At 44.2% G+C, this 25,507-nt stretch overlaps 1 protein-coding gene across 1 annotated transcript in view; it reads left to right on the top strand.

Annotated features, from left to right (window-relative positions):
• The window catches only part of IGSF9B (immunoglobulin superfamily member 9B), an 80,049-nt gene that overhangs the window by 34,871 nt on the left and 19,671 nt on the right, over positions 1-25,507 (top strand). The window contains exons 4-14 of the mRNA XM_081960646.1: positions 2,588-2,739; positions 3,379-3,496; positions 4,839-4,980; positions 7,095-7,240; positions 8,364-8,506; positions 11,626-11,766; positions 12,864-12,980; positions 16,129-16,279; positions 18,720-18,831; positions 22,607-22,782; positions 23,647-23,873. Of these exons, the coding sequence (XP_081816772.1) occupies positions 2,588-2,739; positions 3,379-3,496; positions 4,839-4,980; positions 7,095-7,240; positions 8,364-8,506; positions 11,626-11,766; positions 12,864-12,980; positions 16,129-16,279; positions 18,720-18,831; positions 22,607-22,782; positions 23,647-23,873 (1,625 nt within the window). The remainder of the gene's footprint in view (positions 1-2,587; positions 2,740-3,378; positions 3,497-4,838; positions 4,981-7,094; positions 7,241-8,363; positions 8,507-11,625; positions 11,767-12,863; positions 12,981-16,128; positions 16,280-18,719; positions 18,832-22,606; positions 22,783-23,646; positions 23,874-25,507) is intronic.

Below are 25,507 nucleotides of genomic sequence, written 5' to 3'. Positions count from 1 at the left end.
GTGGGCCACAATACAGAAAAAAGTGAGCTACAAGCAATCCTCACACTTACGACCGTTGCAGCATTCACGTGATCAAAATTCGAGAGCTTGGCAGTGTTTACAACAGTTGCAGCCATGTGATCGCCACTTGCAACTGGTTTCTGACAAGTAGAGACAATTGGGGAAGCCGGATTCACTGAACGACTGTGCAATTTGCTTAACGATAGATTCACTTAACCGTGGCATAAAAGTCAGAAAATCAGGCGTGGCTCCTTTAAAGAATTGCCTTGCTTAGCAATGGAAATTCCAGCTCCCATTGTGGTTCTAAGTCGAGTCCAATAGAATTGGCATGCTGGCTGGGGAATTCTGGGAGGTGAAGCTCACATTTCTTGAAGTCGCCAAGGTTGGGAAATGCCCCGTGTAGGCGCAGGGGTACAACAGGAATGCAGTTATTCCTAAATTATTTTCCCCTAAGCAAGGCAAGCTGTTTTCCTCTTCCTGGAACGCATTACGCTGACTCTTAAGAAAACGGAACGGTTTTGCTACCAGGAATCTGTCTTTTTTATTTTTTTCAGCTGATATTGCAGAAATGTCTTCCTCGAAAATTGGACTTAACAACTATTTACAATTAGGCTGGTATCCTAATTGGCAAGAGCTCGTTTAATCAAAGGGGAGAGTAGTCTCTGCGTGGGCGTGTATCCTCTGCGTGTTTTGGTAGCCTACCCCTGAGAGTGAGGTTGAGCAGCCAGTGTGGTTAGAGCCTCGAATCTTCCATCTTTTATATTAATAAAGTCCCCGTTGACTAGGTAGTCAAATTGTCCATAATCAGGGTGATAAAAAGCAAAAAATGAGTGAGGATTTTGTATCCAAAGGTCTCAACTATGTCATTCGTCCATGAGTGCCACTCACTCATGGAATTTCTGAACCATAATTTAATTATTGGCTGTTTTGCAAGGGGGACGAGGGTTTCTAACCTAGATTATGGTCCTTCTTTTTATTCCAGCTGTTTGGGATTTAGAAGGGTGGCTCAATGGCTAAGATGCTGAGCTTGTCGATCAGGAAGTTCAACAGTTCATTGGTTCGAACCCCTAGTGCTGTGTAACTGAGTGAGCTCCCGTTACTTGTCCCAGCTTCTGCCAACCTAGCAGTTCTACAGCATATAAAAATGCAAGTAGAAAAACAGGGACCAGCTTTGGTGGGAGGGTAATAGCGTTCTGTGCAGCTTCGGCATTTAGTCAAGCCAGCCACTTGGCCATGGAGACATCTTCGGACAGTGCTGGCTCTTCGGCTTTGAAATGGAGATGAGCACCGCCCCCTAGAGTTCGGAACAATTAGCATGTATGTGCGAGGGGAACCTTTACCTTGGGTTTTAGATCCGGGGGAATATGGCTTATTTTAGGGTATACCCATCAGTTTTGTGCGTTTCCGGCTTCATGATGATTGATGGGCCTGCATACAGTTTGGCGAGAGCCGGTTTGATGTAGTGATTTACCAACAGGGAGACTGTGAGTTCTAGCTTAGCTGGCTTGGTGTAGTGATTTACCAACAGGGAGACTGTGAGTTCTAGTACGAAGCCAACTGGGGGAACTTAAGGCCAGTCCCTCTTTCTCAGCCCTAGGGGAAGAAAAAAAAAAGCAAAATTAAGCCAGTTTGGACTTAAAAAAAAAAACAAAACTAGAACAGACAATCACTTGAATCAACACCTACAAAATGGTGTAGAGTGTCAGGTTGTCTGCACCTGTTGCAGGAAGTAGGTCAAAGCAGCTAAACAGCAAAGCAAGCTACTGGTTGCACAAACCTCTCATATAGGTAGCTACAACAATTCCAGGCATTAACTCTCTCTCTCTCTCCCTCTCTCCCTCTCCCTCCCTCCCTTTCTCTCTCTCTCTCTCTCTCTCTCTCTCTCTCTCTCTCTCTCTCTCTCTCTCTCTCTCTCTCTCTCTCTCTCTCTCTCTCTCTTTCTCTCTCTCTGAAATTAAACAGAAAGTGTGTGGTTTGAAAGCTGTTACCCGTAACAAGCCCTAACGGGTCTAGGTGGCACCATGTTAGGAGAGGAGAGCCAGTTTGGCATCAGGCCAGAAAGCGGGAGCCCATGGGTTCAAGTCCTGCCTTAGCTATGAAAACTGCTGAGTGACTTTGGACCAACCACTAGGAGACTGGGAGTTCTAGCCCCACCCTAGCCATCGAAGCCAGCTGGGTGACTAGTTAGTTTACTTTATGGTCATTTCACCTCACACAATGACATTAAATGCCATCTTCAGTGTAGAAGATGATGATGTGGGCTAGTCACTCTTTCTCAGACTAACTCACCTCACAGGGTTTTTGTTGTGGGGAAAATAAGAGGAGGAAATATGCTGGATATGTTTGCTGCTTTAAGTTATTTGTTAAAAATATGAAAGGCAGGATACGGGGGAATAAAATTAAAAAAAAAACAGAGTGCCCCCCTTGGATGTGTTCAGAGTACAAAGAGCATGGGTCCCATTTTTTTTTTTGCATGCTGGAGTAGTAGATCCAAAATGAATTTGTGTTGGAGTCCTTGAACCACACAACCTAGGAACAAATGGTGTCATCTCTGTCTCTCTTCCTTCCTCCTCCATCGTCTTGGCAGCTCCTCCCACCTTCACAGAGACTCCCCCCCAATACGTAGAGGCAAAGGAAGGGGGCAGCATCACTCTAACCTGCATGGCTTTTGGAAACCCTAAGCCGACCGTCACCTGGCTGAGAGAAGGAGAACTTTTGGGCGACAGCAACAAATACCGGGTAAGTTTGTGGTCTTGGAAAGACCACTAACAGCCTTTGCATGCACCGTGGTACTGTGGTGGAATGTAGTCTGGATCCCCAGGAGGAAGGGGGCTGCATGCCAGAGGAACAAAAGGCAGCGAAGCCTAGATAATTTGGTTGGGAGAACCTAGTAATTCTCAGAAAATATCTTCCATGATGCAAGTAGTTGCTTTACTTCGGCAAGATTCTGTCTATAGATGAGGAACAATGAAGGAAACTGCGTAGATGTAACCCTGTGTCTTTCTTGATTTTTGGAGCCTGATAGTTCAGGAGCAAACAATCAAGGCCATAGCTAAGGTTGCAGCATAGAAGTGCTTTACGGCCCTCTCTATGTGGTTTACAGAGTCAGCATATTGCCCCTGACAATCTGGGTTCTCATTTTACCAACCTCGGAAGGATGGAAGGCTGAGTCAACCTTGAGCCAGTCAGGCTCAAACTCCAGGTTATGGGCAGACTAACTGCTGCCATACTGCATTCTAAGCATTGCACCACCGGGCCTCCAAGCAGAGAGAAAGACCCAATGACTCTATCAATGCTGCGTCTTGTGTAGTTTGGGGTTTTGTAGTCCACTGATTCTGGGCATTGAACTTGCATTGAAGTGAGCTTTGGCTTTTTCAGGTTGCTGATGGGAGTCTGACCGTTATGTCCATCAGTCGCGATGACAGGGGGGCTTACACCTGCCGGGCCTATAGCATCCAGGGAGAGGCTGTGCACACGACCCGCTTGCTTGTCCAAGGTAATGGTGGGTGGAAAAATCGATGAGTGTGGGTGGGTGTTCTTTATACGTAGCATCTTGCTGTTGGATGAGAGACTGAGGAACTAGCAGAGAATACAGTAACCTTCAAGGTGTCTCCATGCTTTTGCAGGCTTAAATATTGAGGTCCAGAGAGGTAACAGCACAACCACCTAACATTCATTGGGAGTTAATACTCAGATGTAAAAGGGATAGAAGGTGAAAACAAGCTTGCTGTGGGTTGACCACAGCAAACCAGATTGCTACCAAATAACGCACATATCCATGAGGTCACCAAGATGCCAGATCTTAGATCAATCAAGACCTTCTCTATCTATCTATCTGCCTGCCAGCCTGGCTATTGATTTCTCTCTCTCTTTCTTTCTTTCTTTCTTTCTTTCTTTCTTTCTTTCTTTCTTTCTTTCTTCCTTCCTTCCTTCCTTCCTTCCTTCCTTCCTTCCTTCCTTCCTTCCTTCCTTCATTTCTTTCTTTCTTTCTTTCTTTCATCTGTCATCTATCATCAATCATCTATCTATAATCTATCTATCTATCTATCTATCTATCTATCTATCTATCTATCATCTATCTATCTATCATCAATCATCTATCTATCATCAATCAATCAATCAATCAATCAATCTCTATTTATCTATCTATCTATCTATCTATCTATCTATCTATCTATCTATCATCTATCTATCTATCTATCTATCTATCATCTATCTATCTATCTATCTATCTATCTATCTATCTATCATCTTTTCTTTCTTTCTTTCTTTCTTTCTTTCTTTCTTTCTTTCTTTCTTTCTTTCTTTCTTTCTTTCTTTCTTTCTTTCTTTCTTTCTTTCTTTCTTTCTACCATTTATGGATCTATCATTTAAAGTAGCTCACCTCTTACTGGTGATCCATATTTTTGCAACCACCCAAAATTGGGTGCCACCCTTGAGTGATTAATTGGTAACGATGACACCATCTGTTCCGTTGTGTCCGACTCTTGGCGATTTTATGGGTCAGGTCTGTCCGCATTTTCCTGATCTTGCATTACTTCTTCAAGTTGTTCTCTCCTCTGGCAGGTGCCAGCTTTGATAGCGGTGTGATTAATTACCTCAGCCACCTTCTGCTCTGTACCTCCTTCTCCAATTGGTAACCCCCAGAGGTGCTAAGCCTACAGTTCCTGGTATTGCTAGTAGTTTAGCTGATGAGCGTAGTGCATAGGGACCTGATGGGTGCCTAGATCCCCGTAGTGCTGGGCTTGATCTTTGCATGAACTCTGCAGCTCCTGCTTTTGAACTCACCTTCCTTTTTCGTCTGCTGAGGTAACTGTTTGCCTCTTGGTTTCCCACAGGACCCCCTTTTATCGTTTCTCCCCCAGAGAACATCACTGTTAACATCTCCCAAGATGCAATGTTCACCTGCCAGGCAGAAGCATATCCAGGCAACCTGACCTACACTTGGCACTGGGAAGAAGACAATGTGTACTTTAAGAAGTGAGTCCAGACCTGGATCTCGGAGGTTTCAACTCAATGGGGTACCAATCTATTCCCCCGAGCGATCTCCTTGAAAATTGAGAGGGACATGGAGGTTTGAGTGATGTTCTCCTTCTCTCTTTGCTTGGTCTTTAAGGAAATCAAGAGTGTGCATTTAATGTAGGATAAGCATTGCAGCTATTATTCCCGAGTGGTGCGGTGGCCTAGAGATGGAACTCACAATCAGGAGGCTGTATCTCCATTCCCTGTCCACACCAGGGGAAGGATACTGTAAAATCCCCATTCCCTCCTCACTCCAGGGAAAGGATGCTGCAAAATCTCCATTCGCTCCCCACTCTAGGGAAAGGATGCTGCAAAATCTCCATTCGCTCCCCACTCCTGGAGGAAGGTTACTGCAAAATCCCCATTCCCTCCCCACTCTGGGGCCAGCCAGAGGTGGTATTTGCCAGTTCTCCGAACCTCTCAAAATTTCCACTACCGGTTCTCCAGAACCTGTCAGAACCTGCTGAATTTCACCCCTGCTCTGGACACTATGAGAATATATCTCTCTAATCAGAACATCAAATACAAGCTGGGCGGAAACGATCTAAAAGATGAGCCACACTCTGTTAAAGACCTAGGAGTACTCATTTCGAAAGACTTAAGCCCCAGAGCTCGCTGTAACAACATTGCCCAAGGGGCATTCAGAGTTGTCAACCTTATTTTTTGTACTTTTCTCTGTAATAACGCTATGCTGCTAACTAGGGCCTACAAAACCTTTGCCAGACCTATCCTTGAATACTGCTCACCTGCCTGGAATCCACACTGCATTTCAGACATTCAAACATTAGAGAGGGCCCAGAGGTATTTCAGAAGAAGAGAACTCCACTCCTCTGCTCGAAATAAAATTCCTTTTACCACCAGGCTTGAAATTTTAGGCCTGGATAACCTTGAACTACGCCGTCTACCTTCCGACCTGAGCTTAGTTGCACAAGATAATCTGTCATAACGTCCTACCTGTTAATGACTACTTTGACTTCAGCTGCAAGGGCTATCAATAGATACAAACTACTGTATTTTTCGGAGTATGACGCACCGGAGTATAAGACGCAGCAAGGTTTTGAAGAGGAAAATTTTTAAAAAAAAGTTTTTGCACTCTGCAAACCTCCCCAAAACAGTCTGTTTTTCGCAAAAATGGGCCCAGTTTTTTTTTCTTTAAAAAAGGGCGTAAATAGTCCTTAGGAGGCTTGTAGAGTGCTGCTGGGGGCAGGGGGGGGGAAACGGCCATTTTTCGCTCATTTGTGCCCTCTCCAGCCCCAGGAGCTCTCTGAAAGTCTTCTAAAAGCTATGCAAGGTGAAGGGGGCAGCATTTTGGGAGGCAAACAATTCTGTATTCAGTGTATAAGACACGCCCAGATTTTCAGCCTCTTTTTTGAGGGAAAAAGGTGCGTCTTATACTCTGAAAAATACGGTAAATGTAATCTGTTGTAATCTTGATTTCAGGAAGAACAATTTCAGCAATAGAGTAGTAAATGTGTGGTATATCCTACCCAATCCTGTTGTTAGTTCCTCTAACCCCCATACCTTTGACCTTAAGCTGGACCTTACGCATTTCTTAAGAGGTCCCTAAGGGGGCCTGCATAAGTACACCAGCGTGCCTACCATCCCTGTCCTACTGTCCCCATTGATATGTACTCTTTTTATGTGTTCATGGCTATGCTTCTCTTATTTATATCCATTTATTTGTGCCATTTTTTTCATGTTTTCATACTTGTTTCCTTCTACTTGTTGACAACTAAATAAATGAAATGAAATAAAATAAAATATCTGCTGAATATAACTCCACATTGGTGACAGGAAGGGCATCTGGCCAGTAAACATTCAACTCCATTCAGTGGCCCAGATTTCACCCCGTGAGGGATTATGGGGTCATTAAAAGGAGATGTTTGCAGTTATTACTCCCAGCCTGTTGTGATATGAGGCCCATCAGATTGGCATTGGCTGGAGTAGAGGAGGAGGAAGGCAGCTCCCTTCTTCATTGAAAAGGGACTTCATCCGGGAGAAACTTAACATGGAACAATGTCTAGTTTGATGCTGTGTGCCCACTTCTCTCTTTGTTCTCATTTCACTTGCAGTGACCTAAAACTAAGAGTACGGATTCTGATTGATGGGACGCTGATCATCTTTAGAGTCAAACCAGAAGATGCTGGCAAATACACCTGCATTCCGAGCAACAGCCTTGGTCGATCCCCTTCAGCCTCTGCCTATCTGACTGTGCAATGTGAGTGTGTTTGCCCAAGGGGAACACATTTATGGGGTCATTGTTTTGCGCGCCACGATATAAAAAGGACACTGAGACTCCAAAAAGAATGCTGAGAAGAGCAACGAAGAGATAAGAGATAGATACAGCAGCCTTTGGTGGGAAGGTAACAGCGTTCCGTGCGCCTTCGGCCTTGAGTCATACTGGCCACATGATCACGGAGACGTTTTCAGACAGCGCTGGCTCTTTGGCTTTGAAACTGAGATGAGCAGCGCCCCCTGGAGTCGGGAACGACTAGCACATGTGTGCGAGGGGAACCTTTACCTTTATGCATTTGGAGACGCCTAGGGGGCACCCAAGATGAACATGGACCAACCACTAAAGCTACCTTAAATATTTCTCCTAAGGAGAACGTGTCCAAATTCAGGTTGAATTTTCATGTTTATGGGACACAGTTGTAACAGCTCAGACGGGTTACACCCCAAGTCACCGATTTGATTCCAATCGCTTTTTAGAATCTTTCTTTGCCCTTGTAGTTTTGCCAGGCCTGGAATCTTCAAGTTGTCTTTAAAAGTCACTCAAAGCCCATTCTTGGGTGATTGTGCCAAAATGGGCATCTGTTTGGTCCTATACCCATCGTTAATTGTAAATAGTTTTCTACCTCTCCAGTTTTTCACAGAAGGTTTTGCACCTGCTAAATCTGCGTAGGAAGCATTTTTGTGAAAACATTTTTAAAGCCAGGCTAAATATTTTATTGTTGATCGTGGAGGTGAGCGAGAACGTAGACACTTCTGTTTTCCAGCCTCCAAGTATATTTCTTAGAGCTAAGTGCGGATAGGGGAAATTCAGTTTCCAAGCCCAAAGCAGATGCTAAGTGATATGCTAATGGCTTTAGAAAAAGATAATGAGTCTGAATATAATAGTCTTTGGTGGCAGTAATGAACATTGCTAAATTAGCATATGGGCTTGGGGAGGCCATTAAAAAAAATGTTATTATTGTTTTCCCGTTCCTTGTTTTAGGGAGGCTGCAGTAGAAATACGTGGGTTTCAACCAGTTTGGAGTGGAGCAAAGAAAAGTCCAGATGTTTCATAAAGACTAATTATACACTTCTTCTTCATAACTTCTGATTGCTTCCAAATTCAGATCCTGCCAGGGTGGTGAACATGCCACCCATCATATACGTTCCAGTGGGGATTCACGGATACATCCGTTGCCCAGTTGAAGCTCAGCCACCCGTTTCCTTGGTCAAGTGGAACAAAGATGGACGCCCTTTGCACATTGAAAAGGTAGGCATGGCTTACTTACTTTTTTTAAAAAAAAGAATTGCAGGCGTGGGTTGCGTTTCTGTCCCCTCTTTCCTCCAGAAAGGTCAAGATTTCATGAAAAAGGGTCCATTCCACCTTTTGTCTACACCAGGGGTGTCCAAACTTGGCAACTTTAAGACTTGTGGACTTCAACTCCCAGAATTCCCCAGCTGGCTGGGGAATTCTGGGAGTTGAAGTCCACAAGTCTTAAAGTTGCCAAGTTTGGACACCCCTGGTCTACACAGTTACCTGTTCTGACCCAGGCTTCCCCAAACAGCACGAGGCAGAGTCCTGGTCCCAGCAAAACCCCTTTTATTAAACAAATGTGAATTCCTCTCATTCACATTCAGCTTACTCCCATCAGCTAGCAAACAGTCTTTCAAAGGTGAATTTATGACGACAGACCTTATCTAGCTTGGAAAGCTGCCGGGTAGATAATTTCCAAACGCAGTGCTGTGAAGGACTTGGCAGAGCATCTCTGAGATTCACGGACAGATCTTCACACTCCTGAAAACGAATGCACAAACGAACAAATTGTTTCCTGCAAAAGCCCACTCCTCTTTCGCTCCTCTTTTATTTCCTTTGGGAGTGGCCATTCACCGTCCACCTGTGGCTTTACTCCCAAGTCGACCCTGATTTCTTAGCTGTTCTTTTCTTCTGGCAGCTCTGCGCATGCGCACACTGGGAACAGGCTCCAGCTGTTCCTCTGCCTCACTGCTGTCTAGCTCCGAAGGCAGCTGAGCACTGCCAGACGGCCTCAGCCCCATCTCTGCCTCCAATGCAGAGCCCTCGTCCAAGCCTTCCCCAGCCTCCAGGACTGTCCCATGTTGCTCCCCAACTTCCTTACTGTCCAACTCTGTAGCCAGCTCTGCTGCCCGCTGGTGGGCTATAACACTACCTTGCAAGTTAGTTGGTGTGGAAGAGAGGGTCTGAGACAAGACTGCAAGAATGGAGTATGCCTATTTAAATGAAATGGAGAACTAGGGGTGACATGATAGCAATGTTCCAATATTGGAGGGGCTGCCACAAAGAAGAAGGGATCAACCCATTCTCCCATCCTCAATACTGCAACCAATGTTGGTCACCATACTGCAAAAGATGTTGAGACATTGGAAAAAGTTTGGATAAGTTCAACTAAGGTGATCAATGGCCTGGAGACTAAAACACATAAAGAACGGCTGCAGGATTTGGGTTTGACTAGTCTAAAGAAAAGAAGAATTAGTGCGTGGGGACATGATAGCAGTATTCCAATATCTCAGGGGTTGCCACAAAGAAGAGGGAGTCAAACTATTCTCCAAAGCACCTGAAGGCAGGACAAGAAGCAATGGGTGAAAACTAATCAAGGAGAGAAGCAATCTAGAACTAAGGAGAAACTTCCTGACAGTCAGAACAATCAATCAGTGGAACAACTTGCCTCCAAAAGTTGTGAATGATCCAACACTGGACGATTTAAAGAAGAGACTGGACAGCCACTTCTCTAAAATAGCATAGGGTCTTCTGCTTGAGCAGGAGGTTGGACTAGAAGACCTCTTCCAACTCTGTTATTCTAATATTTGAGGGGCTGCCACAAGGAAGAGGGAGTCAACCTGTTCTCCAAAGCACCTGATAGCAGTACAAGAAGCAACAGATGGAAATTAATTAGGTAGAGAGCCAACCTAGAACTAAGATGAAATTTCTTGCCAATGAGAACAATAAACCAGTGGAACGACTTCATTTCAGGAGTTGTGAGTGCTTCATCATTGGAAGTTTTTAAGAAGAGACTGGACAGCCACTTGTCTGAAATGGTATAGGGTCTCCTGCTTGAGCAGGGGGTTGGACTAGAAGACCTCCAAGGTCCCTTCCAACTTCTGTTACTGATATTACTCTATGGTGTATATCTTTCATTAGTGAATCATGCCAACTTTAACCACAGCTGAACTGAGAATGGGGATTTCTACTTCAGGGAGGCAAAATGTGAGCTATAGTCCAAAATCAACTTGCTTGGAATAAAATTGAATTGTTGGTTTCTTTATTTGGAAAGTAGCGTTGTGTGATGGATCAGATTCCTAGATGAGCAGCCTACCTGTAAAAAGGTGGCCCCAGTTTATGGGTCCTCAAATTACAGGTAGTCCTCCACTTACAACGGATTTTTTGGCGACCGTTCAAAGCTACGACATCACTGAAAAAAGTGACATTACCATTTTTCACGTAACGGTTGCAGCATCCCCATGGTCACATGGTCAAAATCGAGGCAGCTGGCAATTGATTCATATTTATGATGGTCGTAGGATCGTGTGGTCCCCTTTGGTGACCTTCTGACAAGCAAAAACCAGATCCCCTTAACAACCAGGTTGCTAACTTAACAACTGAAGGAATTCTCTTAACACCTGTGGCAAGAAAGGTTGCAAAACTCACTGAACAAATGCCTCGCTTAGCAGCACAAATGTTGGGCTCAGTTGCGGTCGTAAATTGAGGACTACCTGTATTTATTAGCAGTTAAAAGAGCCTCTCTAATGAGACTTCACTCTGCTATTATCTTGGCTTAAAATTCCTATTGAGGACTTCATCCGGATAAATATTTAAGCAAAACTCTCAATATTTATAATACTTTTTAAAAAAATATTAGTGTCTTAAAGACGATATCTTGTTTTAAATACAGGCTCATTCATTGCTATGCCTTTCATCTTTTGCACAGCTGATCTACAGTGGCTTAAAAGAGACATAGTCAAAAGCAAAGCTCTGAAGCTCATTAATTTCTACCCAAGAGATTTTTTCACATGCTTTATTCACCTATTGAAAGTAATGATTATCTTGAAAGCCTAATATTTGATCAGATTTCATTCCCTTCTCTTCCCCTCCCCCTCCTCCCTAAAGGGACAGCATCCTTTTCTTCACTGATAAATCTAATTTGATTGCCAAGTTTGCCTTTCACTTTTTTTGTAATATAAAAGGTAAAGGTTCACCTCGCACATATGTGCTAGTCGTTCCCGACTCTAGGGGGCAGTGCTCATTTCCATTTCAGCTTTTTCTTTAACACAGTTCACTAGCAACAGTTATTCAGACTTCTTTATTCTGTGAAACTCATGTCTGCCAGAATTTAATGTCTTCCATTGCTTTGGCAGTATTCCGGCTGGAGTCTTCTGGAAGATGGTTCCATTCGAATAGAAGAAGCAACAGAAGATGCTCTTGGCACATACACCTGTGTGCCTTATAATGCCCTGGGGACTATGGGCCAATCACCCCCCGCCCGATTGGTACTGAAGGTATTTCATTGGTTGATGTATTCCTTTTTGGGGGTGGTGTGAATGTGCGAATGCATGCATGTCTACGCGCAAAGGACCTGCGATTACCTTGTGCAGTAGTGAGATATAACCTGCTGTGATAATTCTGCAATGTTCCAATGGTCTCATACATCAAGGGGAAGATAGTTACACAGCAAAACTGTAGAAGGAGGGGAAGGAACTGGAGGTGGAGTTAAAAAAGGGAACAACCCAGAATCCCTACGTAGCCACAATGAAACTAAGGCAAACCTCCCTTGAATTCTTTTCTTAAATATTTTTTTATTATTATAAACACTTATACACATTGACAAAAAATACACAACACTTACAAATAACATCGGAACTACATGTTCCTCCTTACAGCAGATATCCATCAGTACATCTATACAAACACTATTTCCCTTTCGAATACATTCTAATTTTACACTTATAATCCTATTGTTTCTTACTCTTTTGCTTATCAGTCAATGTTTGGTTATTTGTATCAGACAGTCTTCGTTGTTCTTCTACTACTACATAACTTTTGTAAATCCTATGGGCCCTTATCTAACCCCTGGAACTTCTAAGAAAATCCATAACAATACATTCCACAATCCTACTCCTTTCTATTCCCGGATTTTCACGGGTGTAGGTATGCTGGTTTTGTTGTATTCGGGTCTTTTCCCGTGTAAGGTTGAGATTGTCTTTGCAACATTTCGGCACATTTTAAGCCCACGCTTGAAGATGGCAGGTGAGATCCTGCCGAAACGTTGCAAAGACAATCTCAACCTTACATGGGAAAAGATCCAAAAAGGAACAGAATTACATGCCTGACACTAGCATTGTTGAAGTTGGAAGATTAGAACTCGACGTACTATTTGTATTATTATTGTTAAATCCATGGGTCTTAAAGTGGCCAAGATTGGGAAATCCTGGTTGAAGATGGATCAAGGGCTAGGAAGCCAACCATTTGTTCACCTTTGGAGAAAGTCTGTAAGTGGCTGAAAACCTCGCAGTTGGCTGGCAGCTCCAGGTTTTCAGCGAGAACTTTCAGCATCGGATGGTAATTGTTCTTTGTTTTTTCCTTTCTGGCTTCACAGGACCCACCCTATTTCACGGTGCTACCAGGCTGGGAGTACAGACAGGAGGCAGGGAGGGAGCTCCTGATTCCTTGTGCCGCAGCAGGGGATCCGTTTCCTGTCATCACTTGGAGAAAGGTACCCGGCCTGTCAGAAAAATCTGCAGGGCCTTTGGCTTTTGATGAGTAGCCACCCTTTCTCCCGGTAAGAGCAAACTGGGGGCTGCTCTACCACTCTACAATGTGGGTGGGTGGGGAAACCCAGCTCCTTGCCAGGAAGCACGTAGGACAGCTGTTCTCAGCCTTGGGAGAGCTGTGGACTTCAACTCCCAGAATTCTCCAGCTAGCTTCCTCTAAGACATGGGGAATTCTGGAAGTTGGAGTCCGCCCTGCGTAAAGTTACCAAGGTTGAGAAAGACTGGTGCAAGAACTGGAGGAAGTGTAGTTGGGACCTTGAAGGAGCCCAGCGCAATCTTAGTCCTTCGTTCGCAGAACCAAGGGCAATCGTCCCTACTGGTTCGTCTGAACTGGGCCGAACCGGGAAGATTTCACCCCTGTTTACAACCCTCTGTAAGTGGTTTACAGAGTCAGCGTATTACCCCCTCATTTTAGCTCCCCATTTTACCCACCTCGGAAGGGTAGAAGGCTGAGTCAAATCTTGAGCCTGGTGAGATTCGATCTGCCAAACTGCTGGCAGCCGGTGATCAGCAGAAGTAGCCTGCAGTACTGCACTCTAACCACTACGCCACCACTAAATCAGCAGTCCAGAGTTGGGCCATCCTCCCGCACTGTGAATTTGGTTTGAGATGCATTGCAGCACATTAGGACTTCATTGGGGAACTGAAGAGGAAAAGAGATCTTGGCATCGAGGGGAGATGTTGAGTTCTACTTCTTACACCTATCTCAGCTTGCCTAGAGTTGGGAATGACGAGGGGAGCTGAAGTCAGGCATAAGTTAGATGGACCAAACATGGTGGAGTTAATCAATGAGACCATATTGATGTGAAGGGAGCCAACTTGGGGGAAAGACTAACGTGAGACACAATAAGAAGTTCACATTTTGGTGTTTCAACCTTGATTTTGTGGGCTTTGTTGGCTTCTTTCTTCTGTAGTCTCTGGTATTCAGACTCTGGAGCTGCTTTTTGAAACTTTCCCCTTACTCTTGTAATTCCATACTGGGCCCCATTGAAGTTCCCATGCTCTAAATGTTTTGGGTCCCTTTGCTTCACATGCTTTGCTTCATGTGGTCTCCATCCACTTCTTTCCACCAATTTGGGCATTTTTGTTATTACTAAACTGCAGCCAGAACTCTCCTGATTCATCCTCAGACATGATGCCAAACCACATGCTAACTGACTCCACTTTAGCCGAGCGTAGCATCTTCTCTGAATCCAGCCAGTGTGTTTGTTTAATTCAAGACCCATTATTGTGGTGGGTAAACTTGATTATGATGGAGGACTACAGTCTGGATTGAAATGGCTTCAGCAGTGAGTGAACCTGGCCAGAGAATCATCAGTGAAAGGAGAAGGAGCTCTCATTCCAGGTACCTTTCCTTGAGCCGCAGTCACGCAGTGGTTAGAGTGCAGTACTGTAGGCCACTTCTGCTGCCTGCCGGCTGCCTGCAATTTGGCAGTTCGAATCCCACCAGGCTGAAGGTTGACTCAGCCTTCTATCCTTCCGAGGTGAGTAAAATGAGGACCCAAATTGTTGGGGGCAAAGATGCTGATTCTGTAAACCACTTAGAGAGGACTGTAAAGCACTGTAAAGCGGTATGTAAGTCCAAGTGCTATTGCTACCATTGTCCCAGGCCAAGTGCAAACCTAATTAGCATCCTTCATCAGTCCTCCAGCAGGAAAGAAGCTGCCTTTTAACCGAGTTGTGACTTCATCAATGAGCTGGTATTAATTTATTAAAGGGAAGGAAAATCAATGGGTCTTTAGCTCCCCCTTCTGTTCTAAAGCAGGGAAAACAGCCAAACGAGGCCAGAATATTTACTGGAACTGCACGCTTCAAGAATAATTCACAAGGAATGCCTGGGAAATAGCCAAAAGGGCTGCTTTCATGAAGAGCCAAGAAATTCTATGATTTCTCAAGATCCAAAGCCCTTCTTCGGAATCAATTTGGAAGCTTGCACAGCCTCACAGATCAGAGCTTCCTAGCATGACCACCATTTTTTTTTTTAAAAAGAGGAGGATTAGAGGATTTCTGTAAAAGAAGCCAACAAAGATCTCCTTCCTGAGGTTAAAATTTTGAACATTCCTGGAATCAGAAGCCTTAGACATTTCATGGAACGTGATCCAATTTAGGTTTATGGTGAAGCTGAGTCAGCTATAAAATGAACATCCCTCCCTCCCCCCTTACTTTTGGAAGTTAAGGAACCCTATGTGGCTCTATTTGGGGGCTGCAGGGGGCATGAGAGTTGTGGTTATTGTCAGTGGTGGGATTCAAATAATTTAACAACCAGTTCTCTGCCCTAATGACCAGCTGGGTAGGTATGGCTCGGTGGTCATGTGACTGGGTGGACGTGCCCAACTCAATGTCACTCACGTCAATGGGCGTTTCTCCTTAGCTGTTACAATGTCATAAGGGTTAACCAGAGAGGCAGTTTCTGTAAGCAGGGCAAAAAGATTAGGCTGGAAACAACACCAGGATGTTCCTTCCTGCCTTCCTTACAGGATTAGCCCTGCAAAGTGGGGAAAAAAAACAAAATGAGATTTCTTCCAACAACCGGTTCTCCGAATTGCTTAGAAAGTTAACAACCGGTTCTCCTGAATAGGTGCGAACTGGCTGAATCCCACCACTCAAATACATATATGCAAGGAGAGGAGAGGAGAGCAATGGATTGCAATAAGCTGGCTCTCAGGGAAAAGAAGTTGTAGATGGTAGCCAGCCCCTCCCTGGCTGGGAAATAAATAGTAGGAGTTTGGGAGTCACCCATTGTATCAGCAACTATTCGCTTTTAGGATGCAGCAAGCAATTCGGATTTCTTGGCCTTGTTTGTCGGGACTGATTACCTTTGCTTTTTGTTTCTCCACGTGAATAAAAGATTGCTCCTACCCTGTTTGAAAAGGGGTTTGTTTGTATTTGTGAGTAAGTGGCTTATCATCATTTGCTAAGGCTGGGTCAGAACATGGAGTTTCTCTGTCCAAGACCCCCTCCCAGCCCCTAGGTGACAGTAGCACCTTATGTCTATACTTGCAACATACCTCTGAGTTGTCTCTCTCTCTGTGTTACTCCCCGTCCCTCTCTCTCCTTCCTTCCCTGGGCCTTCTCTCTTATTTGACCAAGGTAGGGAAGCCTAGTAGAAGTAGGCATACCACCCTTCCCAGTGGAAGCCTCCAGTTCCGATCCCTCAGTAAGGATGACCACGGAGAATGGGAATGCGTTGCCACCAACATCGTCACAAGCATCACGGCAAGCACACATCTGACCGTCATTGGTAGGTATGAGGCTGGGAAGCATGGTTGATGTGGCCAACTGGTTGATCATTGGGAGGGCTATGGACACCTGTGACATTTCTGCTCCAGGTGGTCTTTTTTTTTAATTTAAAGTTTTATATGGCTACTCAATACACAGAAATATGATTCGGTGTAGCAAACAACCCCAATAACAGATGGTGGTTTCCCCAATAGCACAACTATTGTGAATAACAAGAAAAAAATCATACAAATTAGAGCATAACAAAGCTGGCTGGGTGACTTTGGGCCAATCACCTGGCAACTTGCAGTTCCTGTCCCACCTTAGACAGGAAAACTGGTTAGCTGACATTGGGCCAATTGCCAGGAGATTCTGAGTTTAGTGGCCAGCGGAGCTGGGGGCAGACTCAGAGAATGAGGAGGTTGGGGAGGAACATGGGCCAGCCCTGGAGTCTGGGGAAGGCTCTGATGAGGGCTCTGTGTCAGAGGCAGAGAGGGGGCCAGGGCCGTATGCCAGTTATCAGCTGCCTTCAGAGTCAGGCATCAGTGAGGCAGAAGAACAGCTGGAGCCTGTTCCCGATGTGTGCATGTGCAGAGCTGCCAGGAGAAGGGAACAGTTAAGGAATAAGGTCCGACTCAGGTGTAAAGGCACATGTGGACAGTGAATGGCCCCTCCCATAGGGAATAAAGAGGAGTGAAAGGGGAGTGGAGTTTGGAGGAGACAATTAGCTTAATTAGTGTGAAGATTTGTTGGTGACTCTCAGAGACTCCTTGTATTTTCTTGTACAGTGTTGCATTTGGAAGATATCAGCCTGGCAGCTCTCCAAGCCTGATAAGGTCTGTGGTTATAAAGTCACCCTTGAAAGACTGTTTGCTGGGATTTTGCTGGATGTGAATGAGAGGAATTCACATGAGCTTAATCAAAAGCGGTTTTGTCACGACAAGGAGCCTGCTTCATGATTTTGTGACGCCTAGGGTAGAACATAGTCCTGCCTTAGACACAAAAGCTGAATGGGTGACTTTGGGCCAGCCCCTCTCTCTTAGCCCACACGACCCCCCGGGATGGTTATTGTGGGCAAAAGAGGAGAAGGAAGGAGTATTAGATATGCCCGCCAGTTGAGTTGTTTAGAGGAATAATAAGAAAGTAGGATATAAATCATACAAATAAGGTATTTCGCCTGCCGGGATATGCTCTCCTCAATCCAGAGCCAAAGCTTGAGGTTTTGAAATCCTTCTTGAAGGCTAACAGGATCGGGGCCAGTGGGATCTCTGTGGGGAGGGGTTTTTTGCACTGCAGGTGCATTAACTAATTGGAGGAAAAAAAGCTGGACAGTGCAGAGAAACATTTTGTGAGCGACAGCATTTTCCAGGGTCTTTTTTCTCACTTTCAATTAAATCTTCCCAGTTCCTTCTTGCTTATGATTCAGCTGCCCCCCTGCCAAGCCCGGATCATTTTGCTAGCTATTAGGAGAAGCTTCCTGGATAACTTCCATTTAAATATAGCGATGTTATATTTGATTTTGTTTCCGATCGGATTGTTTCCTTCTTTAAAGTGACAGCTCATCTCGGCTGAGTGACATCCTGGTTGCCTTCTGCATGGGGGGCGGGGGGGTCTATATATCCCTTTGTGCAGCTTCCTTGATGTCTTTTAGCTTATCAGATAATAAACACAGGGATGTTAGAGTTCTCCAGTGATCCATATTTGTAAGGGAAGTCCATTGGAGGCTTCCTTTCTTTCATCCTAGTTCTGGGGTGTCAAACTCGATTTCACTGAGGGCCCTGAGGGCAGGGTTGTGTTTGACCTCGGAGGGCTGTGGGTGGATGGGCGTGGCCATGGTGGATGTAGCCATGGTGGCATGACACGGGACTTGTGTTAGGGGCATCTGTGGTGTCCAAGTGCTAAGGCAAGGCTTCCCTGAGATCCTCCTTCACTCTCATTATAATCTTCCTCCCTCCCTCCCTTTTCTTTTTTTCTTCCCTCTTCATTCTCCTGTCTTCTCCCTTCCCCTCTTTCCTTATTTTTCCTTCCTTGTTCTCTTCCCATCTTCCCTTCTTTTTCTTTGCATTTCCTCTTCCCCTTTCTCCTTTCCTGTTCCTTCTTGGATGCTCAAATGCAAAAGGGCAAACATTTCTCCTTTTGTTTTGTTTTTGGTTTGTTTTGATAGCTCTCTGCCAGCAAAAACAAAGTGTGGGTGGGCCATGTGCAGCCCCCCCCCTGTGCCTCATTTTCAGCCAGGACGGCCTCCTGCAGCCCTCTGCCAGTGAAAAACAGATCTCCATTTGACTGGCAGAGGCACCACGGGCTGGTCCTTTGCTATTTCCAGGCCAGCCCCACAAGCAGGATTTAAGCATCCTCCTGTGGGCCAAATATGGCTTGTGGGCATTGAGTTTGACACCCCTGTCCTAGCTTAAACTCTGTTGCATTAATCTTGATGGTCCTAATTTCCCTCTCCTTGTTTTCAGGTACAAGTCCCCATGCCCCAAGTAATGTTCGCCTTGCTGTTTCCATGACCTCAGCAAACGTTTCCTGGGAACCTGGCTATGATGGCGGATATGAACAGACATTCTCAGTTTGGTACGGCCCTCTGTGAGTCATCCCAGCATGCTTTGCTCTCTGCTTCTTTTCTTTCCCAGTTGGCCAGGGTGAACAGTAAACTTGAGGCCTTATTCCTCTTCAACTGAGTTCTCTTGAATGTTGATTGTGTAGCAACAACACACCGGTACCTCGTTTGAGTAATGAGAGTTTTGTAATCCCTGATCTTGATTAGCTGACTTTTGTAGCATAGGGGAATAAGGCTGTCTATCCCTTTTTAAGGTGACTTTCCCCATCGTGAAGAGATGTTCAGTGTCCTTTAAATCTTGCTTTTCTTCCGTGATGGAACCCAAATTACTCTTCATGGAATTTGCATAGACCATTCTACCATATCAAATGCTTTCTTGGACCTAGTACATTTGGTTTTCAGTTAAATTGAATCCATCATGAATCTCCCAAGTCAGATTTTGAAACATGGAAAAACAATGGATTTAGATTGGCTCCTGTGGTTATCCAAATCTGTACAATGAAGCAGTAGCTTGCATTCCTGGGGAAACAGCAGTGGCAAAAGGACTGGTGGGAAGCTAAAGTCTTAAATAGTATCTTTCCCTCACCCAACTCCTTTATGATACAGATCTAGTACTCATCCATTCTTCCTCTGCAAGTAAGAAACAAAGCAAAACACAACACAATGCAACAAAACAAAAACAAATGTCTTCCACAGTTCATTAAACTAAAAGCACCCAACCAGCAACATATCTGTGGTCCATCTTCAGACCCGTGGTCGCAAGTGAACAAGGCGTAGTAAATCTTCAAACATAATAGTTGAGTTTACCCAACATGCTGATTTCTAAATCTGACATAATAGTGCTGCATTCATGTGATTTGTTGGACCCAAATTAACTATACATCCTTTGATGGTTTGTTTCACACAACAGCTAAGAACACAGTTGGATTTCTACCACGTGCTTAACCAAACATCTAATTTAGCTGAATCTAGTGTTGTGTAATCCTCCAATTGGTTAGTATGCTACACATCGTATGTATTATGTAATCTATCCTTCAAGAAAACGCAACCTCAACATATCTAGAAAGACCCAGCTAGAAAAAGCTGGTGTATCAAATTTTATGTGGTGATATAACTGTTCACATCCTCCTTGTAAATTGGATGAAATTGCTATTTAGAAGCTGTCTTCCTAGGCTAGCAATATCAAATAGCTGCTAAAAGTCACTGGAATTTAATGGTTCTATATTCATCAGTTGGCACAATGTATTATACCTCTAAAATATGACATACCAGAATTGGGCTTCAGACAATTTACATTCTTCCATACATCTACTGTAGGTCTAACTCAATTCGGATGGCTCTAGGTGCCAATATCCATTTTGAATTGAAAACTTTCCCTTCCTAATCATCTATTTTGTCCAGGTTCTTCCTTTGTAGGGGTTTAATTTTAGAATTCACATGTCAGTAGAAAGTTGATGGTTAGCTCACACTTCACTTCCCACCTGCAGCATCGAAGAGTGATATGGAAGTGTGAAAAAGCTGTCATGACAGAAAGGTATCTGGACCGCTTATGCAATATTTTTCAGTATTCCAAAATAGTTGATTTTGCCAAAGAAAATATAGGGCATTCCAGTAAGCTTCACAATTCCTCTCCCCAAGAAAGCTATCCCTGCATCTGGAGTCCCATCGGAAGAGCTATTCAGTTGTAGGTCTGAAGGCATTTTGTTGAGGTTCTTCTGAAAAGGAAAATAAATAAATAAATCCAGAATTTACATAGGTTATTTGCTGGGGTGGGAAGTCCATTCACTTTTCTTTAACTCTCACTTCTTGAGTCAGTTCACAAGCCCTTTTGGTGCTGATTAATTAAATGATGTATGTGCAAAGAATCAGCTTCGGTTGAAAAGATCCCTAAGGTCAGATCCCGTAGGTTTCCCTAGATTTGGGAGGGCATATTACCGGTATTTAAGTAGTAGCAGGTGAAACCAAAGAATTCACCAGCATGGGAACTTAGAACATTGATTGCTGGTTTTAGGTTTGAGATCACTGGACGAGTCAGATAAGACATTGGACTTTCATTGCTATTGCAAATCCTTCTCACTGCAGCAAACCTTTCTTTTAAGCTGATGGGCATTATCTCAGTTGGCGGAATAAGGATATATCCATTGCCTTCTGTATTAGGTGGCCTATTTGCTTCCTATCCTCCTTTCTTCTTTCTGCTTCGTGTCCTCTCTTCATCCCATTTGACCAGGGAAGTCTACTGGTAACTTAAATATTAAATGTACAAGTCCGATTATAAAGAACTGTTCTGATTTTTGGATAGAGGGAAGGAAATGTGGGTGCAGTGGATGGATTCAAGAACAGTGGTGGTGAGTGCACCTTTGTGAGATTTGAAAGAACAGGTTAGGCACACCTCATCTTGGAGAAAAATCAACATAGCATTCAGAGTGCCAAACACAGTCTCCAAATAAATTGCCCGTCCCAGTTTGGCATCTTCAGTGGTTTTGGCCTGGACTGGGGCCAGGAGGGATGAAATTGTAGCTTGGACTTCACCGTTGCTGAAACGGCGTCACAGGTGAGCAAGGCTGAAAGCAGCACAGAGGGCCATTTGGCTGTCGTGCCAAGGACACCTGAGTCAACGTAGTCTCCGCATATGTGTCTGCCGTTTGAGTTGGTTTTACGCGGTGGAGAGAGCCCCCCCCCTAATGAATGTTTACATCTGCCTGCTCAAATCATCAGACGTGTATGGTGAGATGCCAATGGGCAGCGTTGCCATTAGTGCACCGCTTGTGGCTTTCATGAGTTCATCAGTCGTGCCATTTGAAAAGGAAGATGTCTGCTCGGGTATCAGAGAACAAGCAAAAAACGGGTTGATTATCCTACCCGTTTGTGGCAGTTGCAGCTTGTATACATGTAGAATGTAAACCTTGAGATATCCAAGTGCAGAGTTTTTATGGAGGGGTAAGTAGAAGAGCCTGATGAAAGAGAGCTGAGAGCCTCCTTTGTACCCACTCGAGATACTTTAAAATATATTTATATAACCAAGTCATCGAATTCAGATTAAAAAAGAAAAGACTTGACGGAATGTGGGTAGCCTATGTTTGAACGGCAGCAGCCAAAAGAGATGTGATGTCGAAGGATGGAGATTGCCTTCCTTTGTTCTTTTCCGCTCACTCCTTGTAATCAAGTGATTGAAGTCAACATGCAAACAGGATGTAATATTTGCCTGTTGGATGGCGGGGGAATTCTGGGAGTTGAAGTCCACATGTCTTAAGGTGGCCAAGTTTGGCAAACCCCTGATTTAGGTCACCAAATTCAGTTTTTTCTCCATATAGAATTTAGATGACGTGTGTGTGTGTGTGAATGAGAGAGACAGATTAAATAGGATCCTGGCCAGGTGTGGTATTCACTTACTTTCCCTATCGGGTGACAAATGTGAGCACACACTTTGATTGCATGTGCGGCTTGCATGTATGTGTGTGGCTTGCACACCTGCACGTGGCTTCAAAATGTGCCTAAATAGGACGGCATAGAGCCAGGGTGGGTAGGCGGGGGTGATTTCCACCCACGATTTCCACTACCGGTTTGAGTGAACTGGTCTGAACTGACTGAATGCCACCTCTGATCCTGGCTTCAGGAACAATCCCCAAGCAAGGCCATTGTTCATTAAGAAATTATCTCTGCTTTGCTTTCTCTTTATGGTCCCTTCTCCACCTCTCTTCTGCTTTGTCCTTCTTTCTGTTTTTCCTTTGCAGTTCGTTCTTTCTGAAGGACTTGCTCCTTGGATGGTCTTTCTTCTCTCTCTCTCTCTAGGATGAAGAGGGCACAATTCGGACCTCATGATTGGCTCTCCCTTCCAGTACCGGCTGGTCCCAGTTGGTTGCTTGTTGATAACCTAGAAGCAGAGACTGCCTACCAGTTCAGTGTCTTGGCCCAAAATAAACTGGGCACGAGCTCCTTCAGTGAAGTGGTCACCGTAAATACTTTAGGTGAGCCCTGGAGATGAATGCTTTCCACCATTCTTCTTTTCTTGTACCCACTCAGCAAAGTTCTAGGCAGGCTATATGCAAAGCCTACTGTTCCATTTCAGAATTCTGGGCATCAGGAGTTTTCCAGAAAATAGTATTCCAAAATTGGTAGGGCTGGATAGGTATGCTTCAGAGGATGGGCAGAACTTTCATTGTGGTAGGTTGCAGAGATACTTCTTTTCTTCTTTCCAATGAATCATTTTCCTTCTCCCTTACTGCCAATTTGGAATTATTATTCACACAAAGTGTGGGCAGAGCATTTGTTCACAGAACGCTATCAAATAATCTAAGCAGATCCGTTTAATCATTGGGGAGAGTTTGTTTAAGCCACAGATATGGGTTGGAAAAAGGGACATGGTGGCTCAGTGGCTAAGATGCTGAGCTTGATCAGAAAGGTCAGCAGTTTGGCAGTTCGAATCCCTAGCACCGCGTAATGGAGTGAGCTCCCGTTACTTGTCCCAGCTTCTGATAACCTAGCAGTTCGAAAGCACACAAAAATGCAAATAGAAAAATAGGGACCACCTTTGGTGGGAAGGCGACAGTATTCCGTGCACCTTCGGTGTTTAGTCATGCCGGCCACATGAACACGGAGACGTCTTTGGACAGCGCTGGCTCTTCAGCTTTGAAACGGAGATGAGCACTGCCCCCTAGAGTCGGGAATGAGTAGCACATATGTGTGAGGGGAACCTTTACCTTTACCTTATATTTGCAAATGTCCTCTAGAACTAGACATTTGTGCTATTCATGAAGTCCTTTCCTATCCTGGTTATTTACTTTTTTCCTCTTCTCTTTTTAATTTTTTAAAATTAAAAACAATATCTTTAGCATTCCCCATCACAACGCCAGAACCTCTGGTGCTGCTTACTCCACCAAGGTGCCTAACAGCTAACCGGACGCAGCCAGGTGTTCTGCTGTCATGGCTCCCTCCAGCCAACCACAGTTTTCCGATTGACCGGTATGTCATGGAATTTCGGATTGGAGAAAGATGGGAGATTTTGGATGATGCCATCTTAGGGAGCGACAGTGATTTTTTTGCCAAGGACTTGACTCAGGTGAGTGGAAGCTCTGGGAAAATGGTAAGCGACTTTTCTCCATCCTTTGGACACTAGTCCCATTGTCAAATCAATGTTGTATGCTTTGATGGAACAGGACAAACATAATTGCTTGAGGTGTTGTGGTTTGAATGCAGTATTGCAGACTAACTCTATCTGCGTTGGAAGTTCAATCCTGACCGGCTTAAGGTTGACTCAGACTTTCATCCTTCCAAGTTCAGTAAAATGAGGACCCAGATTGTTGGGGGCAATAGGCTGAATTGTAAACTGCTTTGCGAGACTTGTAAAGCACTGTGAAGCAGTATATAAGTCTCAGTGCTATTGCTATACCTCACATTCCAAGTTGCTGGCATTAATAGTTCCAAAACAGTTAAACTATTTGGCTTAAATAATATATTTCTCCCCCATGTTTTCCATTGTGATCAGTTCAATAAAAAGCAGCAGGAAAAACAGAACAGGAAAAAAAAAGTGGAAAGGGATAGAATGCATACATCCACTTAGTTACATTGCAGAATAATCTCCAAATTAATTTATGTTAATTTTTTTTTAAAAAAATAGTATTCCTGGTGTTGTGTAAGATTCACACTGAGGTAAGGCTTGAAGTGTGAATTCAAAAGGTGAGATTTAATACGATGACTAGGAAAAAGTAAAAAGGAAAGGAAAAGAAAAACCAGAAATAAAACAAATGTTATCTGTAAGGAAAAATAAAACCACAAAGCATCCGTCCCTCATTTCTCTTTTGCTGTACCTGCCCCCCTGTTTTAAATTTTACTTAATCGTGTGAGGCCCTTGAGATTAGAATAAGAAATAGAATAACAGAGTTGGAAGGGCCCTTGGAGGTTGTCTAGTCCAACCTCCTGCTTAGGCAGGAAATTCTATACTATTTCAGACAAATGGATTCCCAACATCTTGTTAAAAACTTCCAGTGTTGGAGCATTCACAACTTCTGGAGGCAAGTTGTTCCACTGATTAATTGTCCTCACTGTCAGGAAACTTCTTCTTAGTTCTACCTGGATTTGACCTGTGCTATTGTTGAATTTATCTGGGCTGCTGTTATCTTTTATGATTATGGTGCTGATGGTACATCATCTGCATTTAACGGTAGAAGCTACGCTACGGGACTCTTTTCAAAAGGACTGAAATGTGAGGTCCTTGGTGGTTTTCTTGCAGATGATTCATTACCAAACCAGGTGATATAGTCAGCGTTGTTATCAAACAAGGTGACACTGATGGTGTCACCTAGATTGATAATGAAATGTCTTCAAGAAAAGAAAAAAAAAAAAGCTCAGAGAGCACCAAGGACTTCACATTCCTGACCTGACCTGCAAATACTATCTTCTATCCATCTTGGATAGGGACACGGTGGTTCAGTGGTTAAGACCCTGAGCTTGTCAATCAGAAAGATCAGCAGTTTCGAATCCCTAGCACCGTGTAATGGAGTGAGCTCCCGTTACTTGTCCCAGCTTCTGACAACCTAGCAGTTCGAAAGCATGTAAGAATGCAAGTAGAAAAATAGGGGCCACCTTTGTTGGGAAGGTAACAGCGTTCTGTGCACCTTCGGCGTTTAGTCATGCTGGCCACATGACCATGGAGACGTCTTCAGACAATGCTTTCTCTTTGGCTTAGAAACGGAG

Source organism: Natrix helvetica (assembly GCF_964273705.1).
Source record: "Natrix helvetica genome assembly, chromosome: 8".
Classification (NCBI taxonomy): domain Eukaryota; kingdom Metazoa; phylum Chordata; class Lepidosauria; order Squamata; family Natricidae; genus Natrix; species Natrix helvetica.
The sequence above is the reverse complement of the archived record's forward strand: the minus strand, read 5'-3'. Positions and strand labels throughout refer to the sequence as shown.